This window comes from Aulonocara stuartgranti, assembly GCF_965226115.1.
Source record: "Aulonocara stuartgranti genome assembly, chromosome: 11".
NCBI lineage: Eukaryota > Metazoa > Chordata > Actinopteri > Cichliformes > Cichlidae > Aulonocara > Aulonocara stuartgranti.
The window spans coordinates 28,671,195-28,686,923 of NC_138947.1; the positions used below are offsets into that span (position 1 = coordinate 28,671,195).

At 41.0% G+C, this 15,729-nt stretch overlaps 2 protein-coding genes across 14 annotated transcripts in view; both read right to left on the reverse strand.

The window, feature by feature from the left end:
* macf1b (microtubule actin crosslinking factor 1b) overlaps positions 1-4,021 on the reverse strand; it is a 32,275-nt gene extending 28,254 nt beyond the window's left edge. Inside the window, exons 1-2 of the mRNA XM_082552135.1 lie at positions 3,912-4,021; positions 3,017-3,128 (exon numbers count right to left, since the gene is read on the reverse strand). The gene's annotated coding sequence lies outside the window, so the exon portion shown is untranslated. The remainder of the gene's footprint in view (positions 1-3,016; positions 3,129-3,911) is intronic.
* A 783-nt stretch (positions 4,022-4,804) lies between these two features.
* The window catches only part of plecb (plectin b), a 130,907-nt gene continuing 119,982 nt past the window's right edge, over positions 4,805-15,729 (reverse strand). For all 13 annotated transcript variants that reach the window (XM_082552128.1, XM_082552127.1, XM_082552132.1 and 10 more), the window contains 3 exons: positions 6,021-13,100; positions 5,727-5,843; positions 4,805-5,573 (listed from right to left, as the gene is read on the reverse strand). In XM_082552128.1, coding sequence (XP_082408254.1) covers positions 6,921-13,100 — 6,180 coding nt within the window. In that variant the 3' untranslated portion in view covers positions 4,805-5,573; positions 5,727-5,843; positions 6,021-6,920. The remainder of the gene's footprint in view (positions 5,574-5,726; positions 5,844-6,020; positions 13,101-15,729) is intronic.

Here is a 15,729-nt window from a genome sequence, read left to right on the forward strand (position 1 = left end):
AAGTAAAAACCGTAGAATAAAACAGAGAAAACCCCAACAATCAAATGACCCTCTAAGAGCAAGCACTTGGCGACAGTGAGGAGGAAAAACCCCTTTTAACAGTTTTAACAGGAGGAAACCTCCTAAAAAAACCTCCTAAAAAGCCGCAACACTGCCTTCAAGTCAGGGGACAGGGCTGCGTATAGGGCGGCCAGGGCAGACCTGAGTAGAGGCATCAGGAAAGCTAAGGCTGCCTATAGGAGGAGGATTGAAGATCACTTTGCTGACAACGACCCCAGAAAAATGTGGCAGGGGATCAATCACATTACCAACTACAGAAGCAATAACCAGGCAACATCTAGGACTGATGCCTCACTGGCTGAGGATCTAAACCGTTTCTTCGCCCGCTTTGAGACGACCAAGCCCTCAGCTGCCACACCACTTCCACCCGCCCCCAGCACTGGCACACTAACACTCAGGGAGCATCAAGTGAGGTGTGTTCTAAGGTCAGTGAATCCCAGGAAGGCGGCAGGTCCTGATGGAATACATGGAAAGGTTCTTAGAGCATGTGCTGACGAACTGACCGGAGTCTTCACTAAAATCTTCAACCTTCCCTTGTCATCAAACACCGTCCCGCCCTGCCTCAAAACCTCCACCATCATCCCCATCGCCAAGAAGACAGCTGTGGCCAGCCCAAATGACTACAGGCCTGTTGCACTTACGCCTGTAGTGATGAAGTGCTTTGAGAGACTGGTCTGTCAGCACATCAGGGCCGGTCTGCCTCCCACTCTGGACCCCCACCAATTTGCCTACAGGACAAATCGTTCCACCGAGGACGCTATCACCATAGCGCTCCACACTGCGCTGAGTCACCTGGAGCACCGAGGAAGCTATGTGAGAATGCTCTTTCTGGACTTCAGCTCAGCATTCAATCATATCATCCCGGAGATCCTGGTCCAGAAACTGTCTCACCTGGGACTCTCCACCCCCATCTGCCTCTGGATCAAGGACTTCCTGACAAATAGACCACAGTCTGTCAGACTCGGCCCCCACCGGTCCAGCACCATCACACTCAGCACCGGGTCTCCACAAGGATGTGTTTTGAGTCCCCTCCTGTTTACGCTCTACACAGCCGACTGCTCCCCTACCCATCTCTCAAACACCATCATAAAGTTCGCGGATGACACCACAGTGGTTGGACTCATCTCAAGGGGGGATGAGTCGGACTACAGAGATGAGGTCAACATACTGACTGAGTGGTGTTCAGTTAACAACCTCCAACTGAACACCACGAAAACTAAAGAACTTATCTTGGACTTCAGGAAGGGCAGAGCAGACCCGGCCCCACTTTACATTCACGGGAGCTGTGTGGAGAGGGTACACTCCATGAGGTTTCTGGGCGTGCAGATATCTGATGACCTCTCCTGGACTGCAAATACTACAGCGGTGGTTAAAAAGGCCCAGCAGCGTCTCCACTTTCTGAGAGTGCTCAGGAGGAACAACCTGGAGGAGAGGCTGCTGGTGACATTTTACAGAGCCACCATAGAGAGCATCCTAACGTACGGCATAACAACATGGTATGCAGGGTGCTCAGCTGCAGACAGGAAAGTACTGCAGAGGGTCATCAACACAGCCCAGAAGATCACTGACTGCTCTCTGCCCAGCCTGGAGGTCACTGCAAACTCTCGGTACCTCAGCAGAGCTGGCAATATCATCAAGGACCACTCTCACCCCAGCAACCAACTGTTTGAACTATTACCGTCAGGCCGACGGTACAGGTCACATAAAATCAGGACAAACAGATTCAGGGATAGCTTCTTTCCCAGAGCTATCACCGTAGTAAATAAGCACAAAAACAATTGAACCTATTCCATACCGTCACTGTCATTATATTATGCTGCTATTCATACTGTCATTATATTAATGCTGCTATCCTGTATATATTGTACATACTATTGTTTGAGTACTTACGATTGTTTTTTTTTGTACTTTTTATATTTTACATTTATATTTATTATTGAAACTTGCACCAAGGGAGTGGCACTCCAATTTCGTTGTACTCTGTACAATGACAATAAAGGCTATTCTATTCTATTCTATTCTGCAGAACCAGGCTCAGGGAGGGGCAGCCGTCTGCCGTGATTGGTTGGGGGTGCCGAGAGGGAGGCAGGACAAAAGATTAATTTATTTGACTTCCACGAGTGTCTCTTCTTGAGCAATGAAATAAAAGTCCTCACCTTGTATTTCTTGTTCATGTGCATGATAATATGCTAACAAAATCACAATACCCTTCGTAAGCTTGCTAAACATTAGCATTGTCATAGCAATCATTTAGCAGGGAGAGATTAGTGCAGCTCAAACTGCACTGAACTAATAAATGAAAGTAGAATGAGAGTAGATTTTTTTTTATTCTAATCTTGTGACCTGATAATAAAGTAGCATTGCTGAATTGTTTTCATGTGTGATTAAAAATGGAATCCAAAACATATTTTTGTAAAAGTACTGTAGCTGGCATAAACAGGGAGTCAGGGAGAGAGAAAAGGAAGCAGAGGCACGACAGATGGATTTTAATTATGTAGACTTGCTTGGCAGGAAGCTCAAAGATGCTACAGATTTTAATAACAACATCAATTAATTAAATATACTATTTTTTCCCCTTTATAAAAGTGCCAAACACCTCTTTTTTTCTTCTTCCCTGGAAATCAAATACTGCTCTTTTGTCACTGATGTCTCAAAGTTACATACAAGGTGTCCTTCAGACCTGCAAATAGTCACTATACATTACATTTAACTGCTATTGTGCAATTACACACTTTTGGTGCTCAGCACAGAGCTCCCAGAAGTGAACCTACTTGCTTCACTATCTGTGAGATACCAGTGGCATCTAATGAGCATCACAGTGTTCAACTCACTGGGATATTAACACAGTATAAACATACGCAGAGGTGCATTTTTTCACCAGCCCGTGTCATACGATGAACTTTAGAATGCAGGCAACAGCATGCAAGCAGACACACACACAGTAAGGCAAACTGACCCTGGGGTCCAGAGGAGGTAGCCTCATCTCCATGCTCTTGAGCCACTGTCTCAGTGCTCTGATTTGACCCCTGAATTCACACTGCCATTGGCTCATGTCCTCTATTTCCCTGCTGAATCAGAGAAGAACAGGAGAAAACGTTGCATTGATCACATTTTAGTCAAATACTATTACCACTGTAATTTAGAATCATGCACATAAGGATTGTACTAAATGAACTAATGATTGCAAACACAGCACTCAAACAGCTAACATCATTAATATTCATAAGTAAATACAGTTATTCATTGGTAATATTTAAATATTCATATACAGACCTGCCAGATCTTTTTTTTTTTCTTTTTTTTTGCAGTTTTATGACTACTTTTACTGGTGTGTGTGAACTGATGGCCTGTCTTGGTTGGTTATACTTTTTCATGCTAATAACAGTATTCATTTTGCTATATCCTGATAATGACACAATACACTGCTGTTTGTGGCTCATCATTTTATTGCTACTTATGTGTTACTGTTATTATAATGAAATTACAGCTACACAGATATAGTATCAGGATTTCTTGGTTTAAAAACTTTCCAAAATAGATCATTAGGAAGGCATGTGCTCTCTCTGTCTGCTGGGCTGGAACTTTGGTTTTCTTGTTTAACTATGTTCCAATCAGATGCTTTACACTTAGTGCTTACTACACAATTCAAGACCCTGTCTTTGTGTCTGTGACAAATGGAAATGCACTGGTCCACAAAGCTGCTACAAATGACCGTTGTCACAGGCTGTTGGTGGCCGCTGTCAATCTGGCAGTCATTCTTTTTTCTTTTAATGTGCCTAGATTGTTATCTGTTGTGGTCCAGAGTATTTCATTCATTCCTTTTGCTTTTAAATTCGTTTACAGTAGCATACCCATAGCTCTGATCCTGTGAAGTAGCTCCTGGTGATCCAAACAAGTAGCAGCCTTTATCCTGCAAGAAACCAGTGGGTAAAATATACAAAATGATCCCTGTTCCAGTCTCTCTGCTTTAGCTGAGACTGTTAATGGAGCAATTCATTATTTTATAGCATTCTGTATACAGTGGGTTTTATTTCTCTCTGTGTGCTTACCTCCCGCTCATCAAACGCAGGGAGAGTTGGGGTCAATTCAGAGTAGTCAAGGGAGCTAAGTGAAGAATTCAGGGTGGTGAATGCCCCGGAGCTTCTGTTGGCAGGCTCTTCCATCAAACCCACTGGCTAATGTTGACACACAGAGCAAACATCTGTATGCATGTAGTGTGAAGGACTTTGGGTGTAAACAAACATGCATACCCTGAATTCAGAAACCCCATTCTGGGGTCTTTTCACTCTGATTTATGAAAAGCTAGAAAAATAGAAATTGTATAGAAAATTGACTGTAATTAGTCGTGAAATGCCTAATGACAGAAACTCACTTATGTGATAAACAGAATAAACAGTGGGTTTAGGGCAGAGCAGGAGTTGGACCTGTGGCGCTTTCACCTGACTGAGCTGCTTCCTTGCAGAAAGTAGGTCTGTCTAACACTGCCCTCATGTGGTTGACTGTTATTTATTTTTTCCTTCTCTTCTATCAGTTATAAGGTACTTGTTTCAGGTAATAGTATCATATCACATAGGTAATAGTATTATATCACATCTACAGGCGTATTAAAGCAATTGTTCTATATAGAATACATACTTATTTAATCAAATATTAACGTAGTATTTATATTAATGTAAACTGAGGCAGAAGCAATGAAAAAGTACTCTTAAAAAACTGGGTACTGATATACAAATGACAAGAATGCTTCTTCAGAGCACGTTTATTTACAACATAGTGTTAAGTTCACATACAAGAGGTTTTTTTGCCATGTCGCTGAAGCAACATCTGCCCCATAACAAAATCCAACCAGTTAGTTTGTCGTTTTATATATTGCTGAAACTTAAATTGGCACACTTAACACTTACTGAAGTTGCTTTTATTTTACACCAACATTTTTCCCCCCAATATCCTTTAAAAAGTTAGTAAAACATGCAAGACATTCATAATATCAAAACCATCATGAAAACAAAAAGATTTACAGCAGTAAAACTTTAAAGATGCATAACAGAAATAGGTCATTTGAGAAAATAACTAAGCACAATTATTCTTTGTGCTGTCTTTGAATCTGCAAAAAAGGAAATTTGCAGCAAAAAAAAAAAAAAAGGCAAAAGAAAGGAATTAATTTGAAAAAACATAAATTCATGCAATGTGGTGCTGAATCAATATCTCAGTTCTCTAAATTACTTTCATAGGTACTTCAGTTGAACTGGATATGTAGTCAGGAATAGCAAAAAAAAAGTCTAGATGTATTGTTTCGATTGAAATGTACACATAAATGTTTTTATTCTGAGTGGCTTTTCTCTAAAAATGCCAGGATATAACATAAATATCAGTATTAGCATTCAAGTAATAAATACATGGCAAATGGTAATAAATGAAGTGTTCCTAGAAAGGCTTCCCAAGATGATGTTGACTCAGCCTCAGCTTCCTTCAACAGTGATGTACAATGGAAGAAAGGACATACTCAATGGTATCTAGAAGCAAAAGGAAAAAAACTATGTAATCAAAATAAACCAAACAATGCAGCGAGAAATTAAAAAGAAAGCAATGAAATGAATACTGCAAAACAAATCTTGATGAAACAAAGCTTAATCTTTGAAAAACAATGATGCAATTATGCTCTGTACCTGTGTTACAGCATGAGGCTGGCATGGACTCACAGATCCATCCAAGGTTAGAAGATCGTATTCTCCAGCCAGTTGAGTACATGTGACCAGATGTTGGATTCTGAGTGACTGAGGCAGCTGTGAAAAAACAAGGAAGATGGTGAAAAACAACAATAATGAGAATAAACAGAGAAAGTTGACAAGTGAAATGACACCAAAGGCAGTGTTTGGGACTGGCTATTAGTTGTGATCAAAACAAACAGAAGAAAATGGGCAACGAAAGAAAAACAAATACAAATAATAAATTCAACTTACAAGAATCAAAATAACAGGAGCAGGTCTGTGGAGGGGATCGGGATCGAGTCTGACATCATCTTGGGATTTAGTGGGAGCACTTGAGTGATGATGGTTATGAGCAGTGTGTAAAACAATGGTGCAGTTAACTCAAAAGATGAAAAGACATACTGAATATAAATGGGTGTAAAAGCAAAGTAATGACAGATCTAAAACTGATTTCAGAACAGTGTACATGGATTTAATTGTGGAACTTGTTGCATTCCTATAGTGTCTCTTTGTGTAGTGTCGCAGATGTATTCTGTGCTGCAAGTTACTGGGTGCATAATGCAGTAACCCAGACAATTTGTAACATTAAAAAATTAACACATACTCTGTGCATACTCTTTACAAACATTCAGGAATTTTAAATGCATCCAAATATTTTAGTTAAAAACATTAGAATTATGTTAACATTTGGTATCTCTTTACCAGTACTGTTGAAAAAGATAAAAAATAAACAAAATTTCTAAGGAAACATGAAATATTCAAGAAATATTTCTGTTTGATATACAGGAAGTATATATTAGTTTCAGAAAGTATAAAGTATACATCTTTTGAATTGTGTTATATAAAAACTATAAACTCAAACAGCAGAAAAGGCATGCTTTGCTTTGAAAAATATAAACTCACTTTGTCATCTGTACCAGAAGATATGAATATTTTATATATTTTGCAATGCCTGGTTATGTTTCTACATCTAGAGCGCATGTTTAGACTGATGTTATATGAAAAAGTAATAACCTAGACAATTCTTGTTTTGGCCACATGCAGGGAAGAACAAATAAATTATATTTTCTGTTACTTTAACTATTTATTTCCTGTTAGAAATGCAACTGTAAAGTGCATTAGTACTGCTGGTTTCTAGTCAATATATAAAATCTAGAATCTGCGGCTGTAGCCAGAAGAAGATGTAAAGGAGGAAGATGAGAAGTTCATGCTAAAGCCAGAGCCAGCATCAATACTGCCTCTCCTGGAGCCTGATCGGGATCCGGTTCTTGAGCCACTCCGGGAGCCATAAGCCGATCCAGAGCCACTAGCATTGTAGGGACTGTAAAGGCCTTTGCTAGACTGGGAAGAGGCTTCCAGAAGCCTTAAGCCGGAGCCTTCCTCAACCATACTTTTGTCCATGGCATCTTTGAAGGAGATTTTCAGTTTGGTTTTTGGGCAGGTCAGATATTTAGAATAGGCACCGACATCCCTCAGTTTCTGGGCAGTGCGAGCATCGATCGTACCCTTCCTAATGGATTCATCTATTGACACCCTGCCCTCAACATCAGGCTCAATGAGTCCACCAGTTAGATATTGGACCTCAAGGAAACGCTGACCAGCCTCATAATACAGCCAGCCCTTTTTCAACGCCTGGGAGGCAGACATCTTCACTTTAGTTCTGGGGTCTTCAAATCCATTGAATGCTTTTTGAGCCAGGTTCAGACGATCAACCATGATTTTGTCCACAAGACCTTTTTCTGTGGCCTCTGCAATTGAGTATCTCTCTCCACTTGTGGGGTCAATTATTCCACCTGTACATGCCTGGGCCTCCAACAGTCTTTGACCAGTGATGTTATCTACCAGATTTCTGTGGATTGCCTCAGTGACAGACACTTTTTCCAATGTGTCTATGTCTAATATTCCTGCTACAGGGCCAGTCTCCTCTGTTGGGTCATTCCATATGACTGCAGGTGGTTTAATTGATGGTAGGGGGCTCATTGAAGAGGAGTAAGTGGAACCAGTGGTAGAACCAAATGAGGATGATCGTGAACGGAAGCCTCCCATGTTTCCAGAAAGCAAGTCAGCAAACTCTGTGATGGACAGGTTTCCAGCTCGGTATGTTTCAAGAGCCTTCTGGTCAATAAAGCCACGTGCAATAGCGTCATCAACATCATACTGTCTTCCTGACTTCCTGTCAATAATGACGGATTTTACAGTGCCATCAGAAGAAGTCATTGTGATTTCTTCCCATTCACACTCCTGCTCAGCAAGCTCCAGGTAGGTTTGGTGGTCAATGAGCCCCTTGCGGTAGGCCTCATACACAGTCATTTCTTTGCCAGTCTCTGGATCTACAATGACAACTCTGCGTTTACGTACTGAGGATTTGGAAGAGGTCTTTCTTTCCCGCTTCTTCTCTTTGAGTAGCAGAAGCACCAGGCCGGTGTCAGGATCAGTGATACACCTCTCCATCAGCTGGAGGTAGGTTAGGTTTTCCTCAGTGTTGGGATCAAAAAAGCCTTTGGTATCATCAGATGGATCTGTCAGTATCTCATTCATTTCCTCATCGAAGAAGCCACGATTGTAAGCCACCTCAACTGGCAGACGGTGACTTTCCTCCGGGTCAATTATTCCGCCAGTGGCAATCTGAGCTTCGAGTAGACGGATACCATGATCTTTTAGGATAAGCCCTTTCTTCATGGCCTGGAACAAAGAGATTGTCTTGCCTGTATAAGGATCTCTATATCCTGTTACTGCACGCTCAGCAGAGAGAAGCTTGTCTTTGAATTCTGGGCCTACTATTCCCATCTTTACTGCTTCATTGACAGTCAGTTTGAGGTTTTTGATTGGATCGATAACATATCCTGTGGCTGCCTGGGACTCAAGGAGTTCAAATGCAGTGCCTGGCCTAATCATGTTCTTCTTCATAGCCTGGTAAATTGACAGCCGTTCCTTTGTGGACTCCAAAAATACACCAGCAATACAGCCTGTGCCCTGCAGGTACCTTGATAGCCTATTACTAATCTCCTCTACTGAAACAAGACCTTCATTCAGGTCAGTGACGGTCTGCTGATCAATGATTTGTGAGCGAATCAACTCCTCAATTGTGATTTGTTTTCTCAGACCCTTGAATGTCAGCCGCTGGTCTCCCAATGAAAGCAGGCGCAATCCACCATCCAACTTGCATCGTTTGAGTAGCTGTGCATAAGACAGTTTCTCATCAGTGACAGGATCAATGAATCCTTTCACATCATCATTCAGTTTCTCATTGGTTTCCTTGTTGATATAGCCTCTTTGCATAGCGACATCTGTTGGCAGGTGGAACTGGAATTCAGGATCAATAATACCACCAGTGGCAGTTTGTGCCTCCAACATTTTGAGAGCATAATCCTCTGGAACGAGATCCTTTTTCATGGCCTGGAAAAGTGCTATGATTTTTCCACTGTAGGGATCTTTGTATCCTGTGACAGCTCTTTCAGCTGAAAGAAGTTTATCATGGATCTCAGGGCCAACAACACCCTTACGGACAGCTTCATCAACAGTGAGCGTTTCGTTCTTCAGTGGATCAACAATGAATCCTGTAGCAGCTTGGGCTTCTAGGAGGGTGAGGCCTATTTCTGGTTTAATAAAACCTCTCTTCATTGCTTGGTATATGCTTAGCTTGGAGGTCGAGTCTGTTGTGACGCCTGCGACACAGCCTGTCCCATAAAGATACTGCTTTACACTTGTCAACTCCATTATGTTACGGATGTCTCTCTTGCCCTGTTTAAGAAGGTTGTATGTTTCCAAATCAATGATGCGAGCATTGTAGAGCTCCTCAATAGTTATCCTTCTCCTTATAGTCATATATGACAGTGGACTATCATTTCTGATGATCTCTCTTTGCTCCATGATCTCAATAATGATGATGATCATCCGCTCTTTAGTCATTTTACCAGAGCGATATTCATCTAGGAGCTTCTGCCTCTCTTGCTCTGGAAGCAAATTTGAGTTCATGATATCCCAGAGATTCATGGGTTTATCAGCAAGCCCCTCAATAGGAATGTCAAGCTGGGTACTGGACAGCTCACTCTGTGTTTGCTCCTCTGTGTAGAGGTATGTCTTCTCTACAACAGTTGGAGACTGCGGCTTGGAGAGTGAGAGCATGTACAGGCCGGTGTCTTTATCTTTTTGGCATTTGTCTTTAAGTTGTCTGTAGGTTATAGTGTCATCAGTTTCTGGGTCAGAGAAAACTTTGTTTTCATCACATGGTTCAGAGAGGGTCTTGGCAATATCTCTGCTCAAAATGTTCTTCTGATATGCAACATCAGTGGGGACACGATGGCTTTTTACAGGGTCAATAATTCCTCCACTCACAATCTGGGCCTCCAATAGGGGCATCGCATGTTCCTTTAAGATTAGATCTTTCTGCATTGCTTCAAAGAGGGAGATTTTGTGGCCTGTGAATGGATCTTTGTAACCAGTGACAGCTTTTTCTGCAGAGAGGAGTTTTTCATGTAACTCTGGACCAACAACTCCTGACTTTACTGCTTCATCTACTGACAGGCATTGGTTTCTTACAGGATCTACAATGAACCCACTTGCAGCCTGAGCCTCGAGAAGTGAAAGGCCAGTGTTATGGCGGAGAAGCTTTTTCTTCATAGCTTGATAAATGCTGAGTTTCTCTTTTGTTGGTTCCAGGTAGAGTCCAGCAATGCTACTAGAGCCCTGGAGGTATTTACTGACATTGGGATTTTCACTGACTTTCTTGGGTGTAGTTTTGCCTTGTTGAAGCAGGTCAAAGGTTGGTTTGTCAATGATTTTAGACTCATACAGGGAGTCTGCTGGAACAGGAGCTCTGAGTCCCTTGAAGCTGGACTGTTCTTGTTTCTTGGCTTCTTTCTCATCTACAATTGTGATGATAATCTTAATTATCTTTTCAATTGTAATTTTTCCTGACCTAAACTGTCTGAGCAGGTCAAGTCTCTCTTCCTCAGTGAGGTATTCAGAGTAGATAATTTCCCACAGGGTCATTTTCCTGCCCTTAAATGGTCCAGAGTTAACTTCTACAGTAGCCTGAGTCATAGCCTCTTTGGTCTGGGCTTCGGTGTATGCTGGTTGTTCCTTAGCATTGATTGCTTCATCAGAGAGAGGGAGGACCCGCAGACCAGTTTTCTTGTCAGTGACACATCTGTCAAAGAGCTGAGAGTATGTGAGATTTTCTTTTGTGTTGGGGTCAAAGAAGCATTTAGTTTCATCATTTGGATTACTCAGAGCCTGCTTCATTTCATCATCAAAGTAGTTTCTCTTGCAAGCCACATCATGAGGAATGCGATGGCTCTTTACTGGATCTATGATGCCACCAGTTGTCATTTGGGCATCGAGTAAGCGGAGTCCTTGTTCTTTAGGTATGAGATCTTTTTTCATTGCTTGGAATAGAGATACAGCTTTTCCAGTGTATGGATCTCTGTAGCCTGTAACAGCTCTTTCTGCAGACAGAAGCTTTTCATGCAGCTCAGGACCAACAACACCTGCTTTGACAGCTTCATCAACAGTATACTTCTGATTGTGAACTGGGTCGACCAAGTAGCCTGTACCTGCTTGGGCTTCAAGCAAGTTCAAGGCAGGCCCGGGCCTCATCATGTCCTTCTTCATGGCTTGATAGAAGGACATTGTCTCCTTAGAGGAGTCAATGACTACACCCGCAATACAGTTCGTGCCCTTCAATGCTTTGTGGACAGGCTCCATTTGAGACACCTCACTGACAGTCATGTTGCCATTATGCAATTTGTTGTACAGATCTTTATCAATGATTTTGGATTCCAGAAGGTCAGTAGCAGGCACGGGTGCTCTCAGACCATCAAAGGTAATTTCATTTTTCTTCTCTTTTTCCTCAGCAACAGTGATAACAATCTTAATGATCTTTTCAATTGTGATTTTGCCTGTCTTGTACTGACGGAGGAGGTCCTTCTTCTGGTCTTCTGTAAAGTATTCTGAGTTGATTATCTCCCAGATCGTGACAGTCTTTCCCTTGAATCTACCAAATGGTACAGACACAGTTGTTTTGCCGAATACATCTTTGGTCTCTTCCTCTGTATATATACTAGAGCACTGCGCAGCTTTGTCTGTGATTGGCAGGAGTAACAGACTGGTCTCAGGGTCAGTAGTGCATCTTGCCATTAACTCAGAATATGTCAAAGGTTCCTGAGTGCTGGGGTCAAAATATCCCTTTGTGTCATCTGATGGGTTCTCCATGATCTTATTCATTTCTGCATCATAGTGTCCTTGTTTATAGGCTGTTTCAGTGGGCACACGGTGACTGTTGATTGGATCAATGATGCCACCAGTAGCAAGCTGAGCCTCAAGGACTCTGATTGCATGATCGTGTTCTATTAGCCCCTTTTTCATGGCTTCAAAGACTGAGATCTTTCCACCAGTGTATGGATCCTTGTAGCCAACAACAGCCCTCTCAGCTAAAAGCATTTTGTTGTGCAGTTCTGGGCCAATCAGTCCTTCCTTGACAGCTGCATTAACAGAAAGTTTCTGGTTCTTAATTGGTTCTAACATGTAACCTGTGGCTGCTTGTGCTTCAAGAAGGATCATGGCTGTGCCGGGAGTAATTTTCTTCTCTTTTGATGCTTGATAGATTGACATTTTTTGATTGGAGGGTGTCAAAACACCACCAATGGCATTCTTTCCTTTGAGAATGTTTCTTAGACTGTCAGTCTTGCCTAACTCTTCAACAGTGGTTTCACCATTTTTCAGTTTATCAAACTCCTTCTTTGGTAAGACACCAAGCTCATGAAGTCTGCTTGCAGGTACTTTGTCACGGATGCCATCAAAAGCCAACAGATCTGGCTTTTTGTCTATACCATCTACCACATCACCAACATTCTGACCATTGTAAACTGTCTTTGTTGTCTCAATCGTTGTTAGATGGATAACATCTTTGTGACGGACAGTTTCTCTAGTGTGCTGATCTTTTTGAGCATCCTCAAGCTGCTGTAGCTTCTCACGCAGTTTCTGGTTCTCTTCTGCCAGAATCCTTTCCTGCTCTAGTCTCTGCCTCTCGAGTTCTTGCATTTCTTTTTGCTTTCTATGCATTTCTTCCTCAGCCTCTTTCTGTTTACTAAGGGCTGCATCCATGGTAGCCTGGAGTGTCTTTTTCTCCTGCTCCATCTGCTGTTTCTGGCGTTCCTGTTCATCTTTGAGAGCCTTGGCCTTTTTCACTTCCTCTTCAAACTGGCTCTCAAGCCTCTTTTTCTCATCTTCAATGAGTTTCTCTTTCTTTAATAGCATCTCCTTTTCTGTCATGAATGTCTGCTGGAGGACTGTCTTCTCATGCTCAATTTTTTTCTGCTGTGCATCAGCCATCTGATGGAAAAAAAAAAACATAAAAAGATAAGTTACAATATGTTCACAGCTGTGGCACCGAACTACGTTTTTTATTTTTATTTTGTTCTGTTTAATAATTGCAACAAATTTATACAATGCACTCTGCTTATGCTAATGGCGCAAAATACTAAATGAAATTATAATGTGAACATGTGTGCGTTCCTGTTTTTTCATGATTATGTTATCATTTTTTAGCCAGTCGTCTTCTTCTTCTATCTATTTTTAGTTACCATTTTAATAAGATTATGTAAAAACTGTTGTCACTTCATATTAGCATAGCTAAACCTGAATCTAATGTCTGATACACATTTTGTTGTAACCTGTTACCCCTGGTCATGTGTATCCACTAGAACTCCCACTGTTGTTCAAAAGTTTGGGGTCCCTAAGAGATGCTTTTGTTTTTACAGAAACGATGTGTTAGCTCTGATCTAATTTTTTTTTTATCTCATTCATCTCATTTAAAGAACACTAAAACTGAACTGAAAAATGTTAATCATATTTAATTATTATTGATATCATACCAATTGTTTTAATGGAAAGATTTTTAATAGAAAATCTGCATGGGTGTCTAGGGGGCCATAGAGGCTGAACCTGTTGGGGGGAATTAAAAAGTAATACATTGACCTGAGCAACAGCCTTTGAGAGTTTGATTCAAGTTTCAAAAAAGAACTTGGTGGCCTCGGGATTTCATATCTGCTTTTTGTAAATGATGTGGTTTTGTTGGCTGTATTGACCTTGCGCTAAGGTACTTTGCAGCCAAGTGTGAAGCAGCTGGGAAGACAATTAGCACCCCAAAGTTCGAAACTATAGCTTTTGGCTATAGCCGCATATACTGCTACTGTACTAATATGTGCAGGTTTACACTTTTTTCCCCTTGGAAACAGCATGCCATTTCAGAGCAAAGAGAGGTAGCTACAGGAGATTCAACATGTTTTTGAAAAAATGTTGAATTCGTCTGTTAGAATTTGTTTTTGACATTTTGGAGGTTGAGAAAGCCATTCTAAGGATTAATCTGACATATTTATGTCATAACAAATGCGCGAGCATAAAAATGATCCGAGCAAATAATTTCATTGCAGGTAAATTCCTCGCATTTAAATTCAGCAACCCACAGACGTAGAACTTAGTAGCTGCACCCACAAAAGGTACCATCGTGCGTGTAAGAGTGTCTGCTTTGCACATGCTTCTACAGTTTTACAGACAACAGTGCAGAGGCTTCAGAACCTTCCTTAGAACCCTCTGGTTTAAAATATTTCTTCAACATTAAAGTAATACAGTGACAGTTGTCGGTGTTTCCACTACTGCATTGCAAACAGTAACTGTTGATAATTAACCCTCTGTGGTCGACGGATGTGCCGACATGTCCAAAACACATGACCAATTTAAGCAACTAATAGCAACAAGATACAGCCACACTGTGTCTCCATTTCAACTTGTGTTGAAAGTGTGGACTTCAACTTATATACCAGTTTTTAAATTGTGTTGATAGGGTTAGGGTTGTTGAATCTCCTGTAGCTGCCCCTCTTTGAATTGGCATGCTGTTTCCAGGGAGAAAAATAAGTGTAAACCTGGACTCACACAGCATTATTTTTGTTACATTACTTGACTTGTTGTACAATGTGACTTTCTGATTTGTGCAAAGCTCTCGCATGCAAGACGGCTTCTTTATGCACGCGACTGAGTTCTACTTGACAGGTTGTTGAATTTAAACGTGAGGAATTTAATTGCGCTTGTGAAATAAAATTATTTGGTCTGATTATTTTTTTTGCTCGCGCTTTTGTTATAATATAAATATAATTTCACACAAGTGAAGCACAGAATTGCATTAGTACATATAACATTGAAATCTGTGTATAACAACTGACCTCTAGAATCTATCCAAATGCTGGCAATGCTCTTTTATTTTTCTCAAAGCTTTGTGATGCTACTTGTACTTATCAAAGTCAGTATTAGATATTCCACTGCCAGTCATGAAACTGACACAGTGCTTCTAAGTTGGGTCACAGTGGCAGCAGGCTAAGCAGAGTATTCCAGAGATCCTCGTCAGCGCAGTCGCCCTATGAAGAAAACTCATTTCGCCCCCTTGTATTCGCAACCTTACTCCCTTGGTGATTACCCAGATTTCATGACCATAGGTGAGGGGGCTTTAAAAATATTACAAAAAATACTCCTACTAATTGGAGTAAACAATGTAAACTCATAAAATATACCTGACAAAACTATAATTCCAAAACAACAGATCGGTTTGTTCTTGGTGACTGCTGTTAAAAAAGTAACACGGTATATGGGAAATATGTTTAACAAACTTAATGTGGATTATTAAGCAATCAGTTAGTTTGTTATCAAGTTATTATGGTAGCTTTTTAAATAGATAATACAATTATTAGGATACTGGGCTTTTGGTGGTAATAATGACAAAGCGACCAATCTTGCTAACTATAGGGAATTTCTATAGATATTGCAATATCATTATTATTGTGAGGTTTTCTTTTGGGAGGGGGGCTTGAAAAACAATTATTATGACTGGACATACAGGGCTCCATATATTAAGTCAGCTCTATGGCAGATGTACTCTTGGCCTGCAGTGGCAACACAGTATTCACAATGA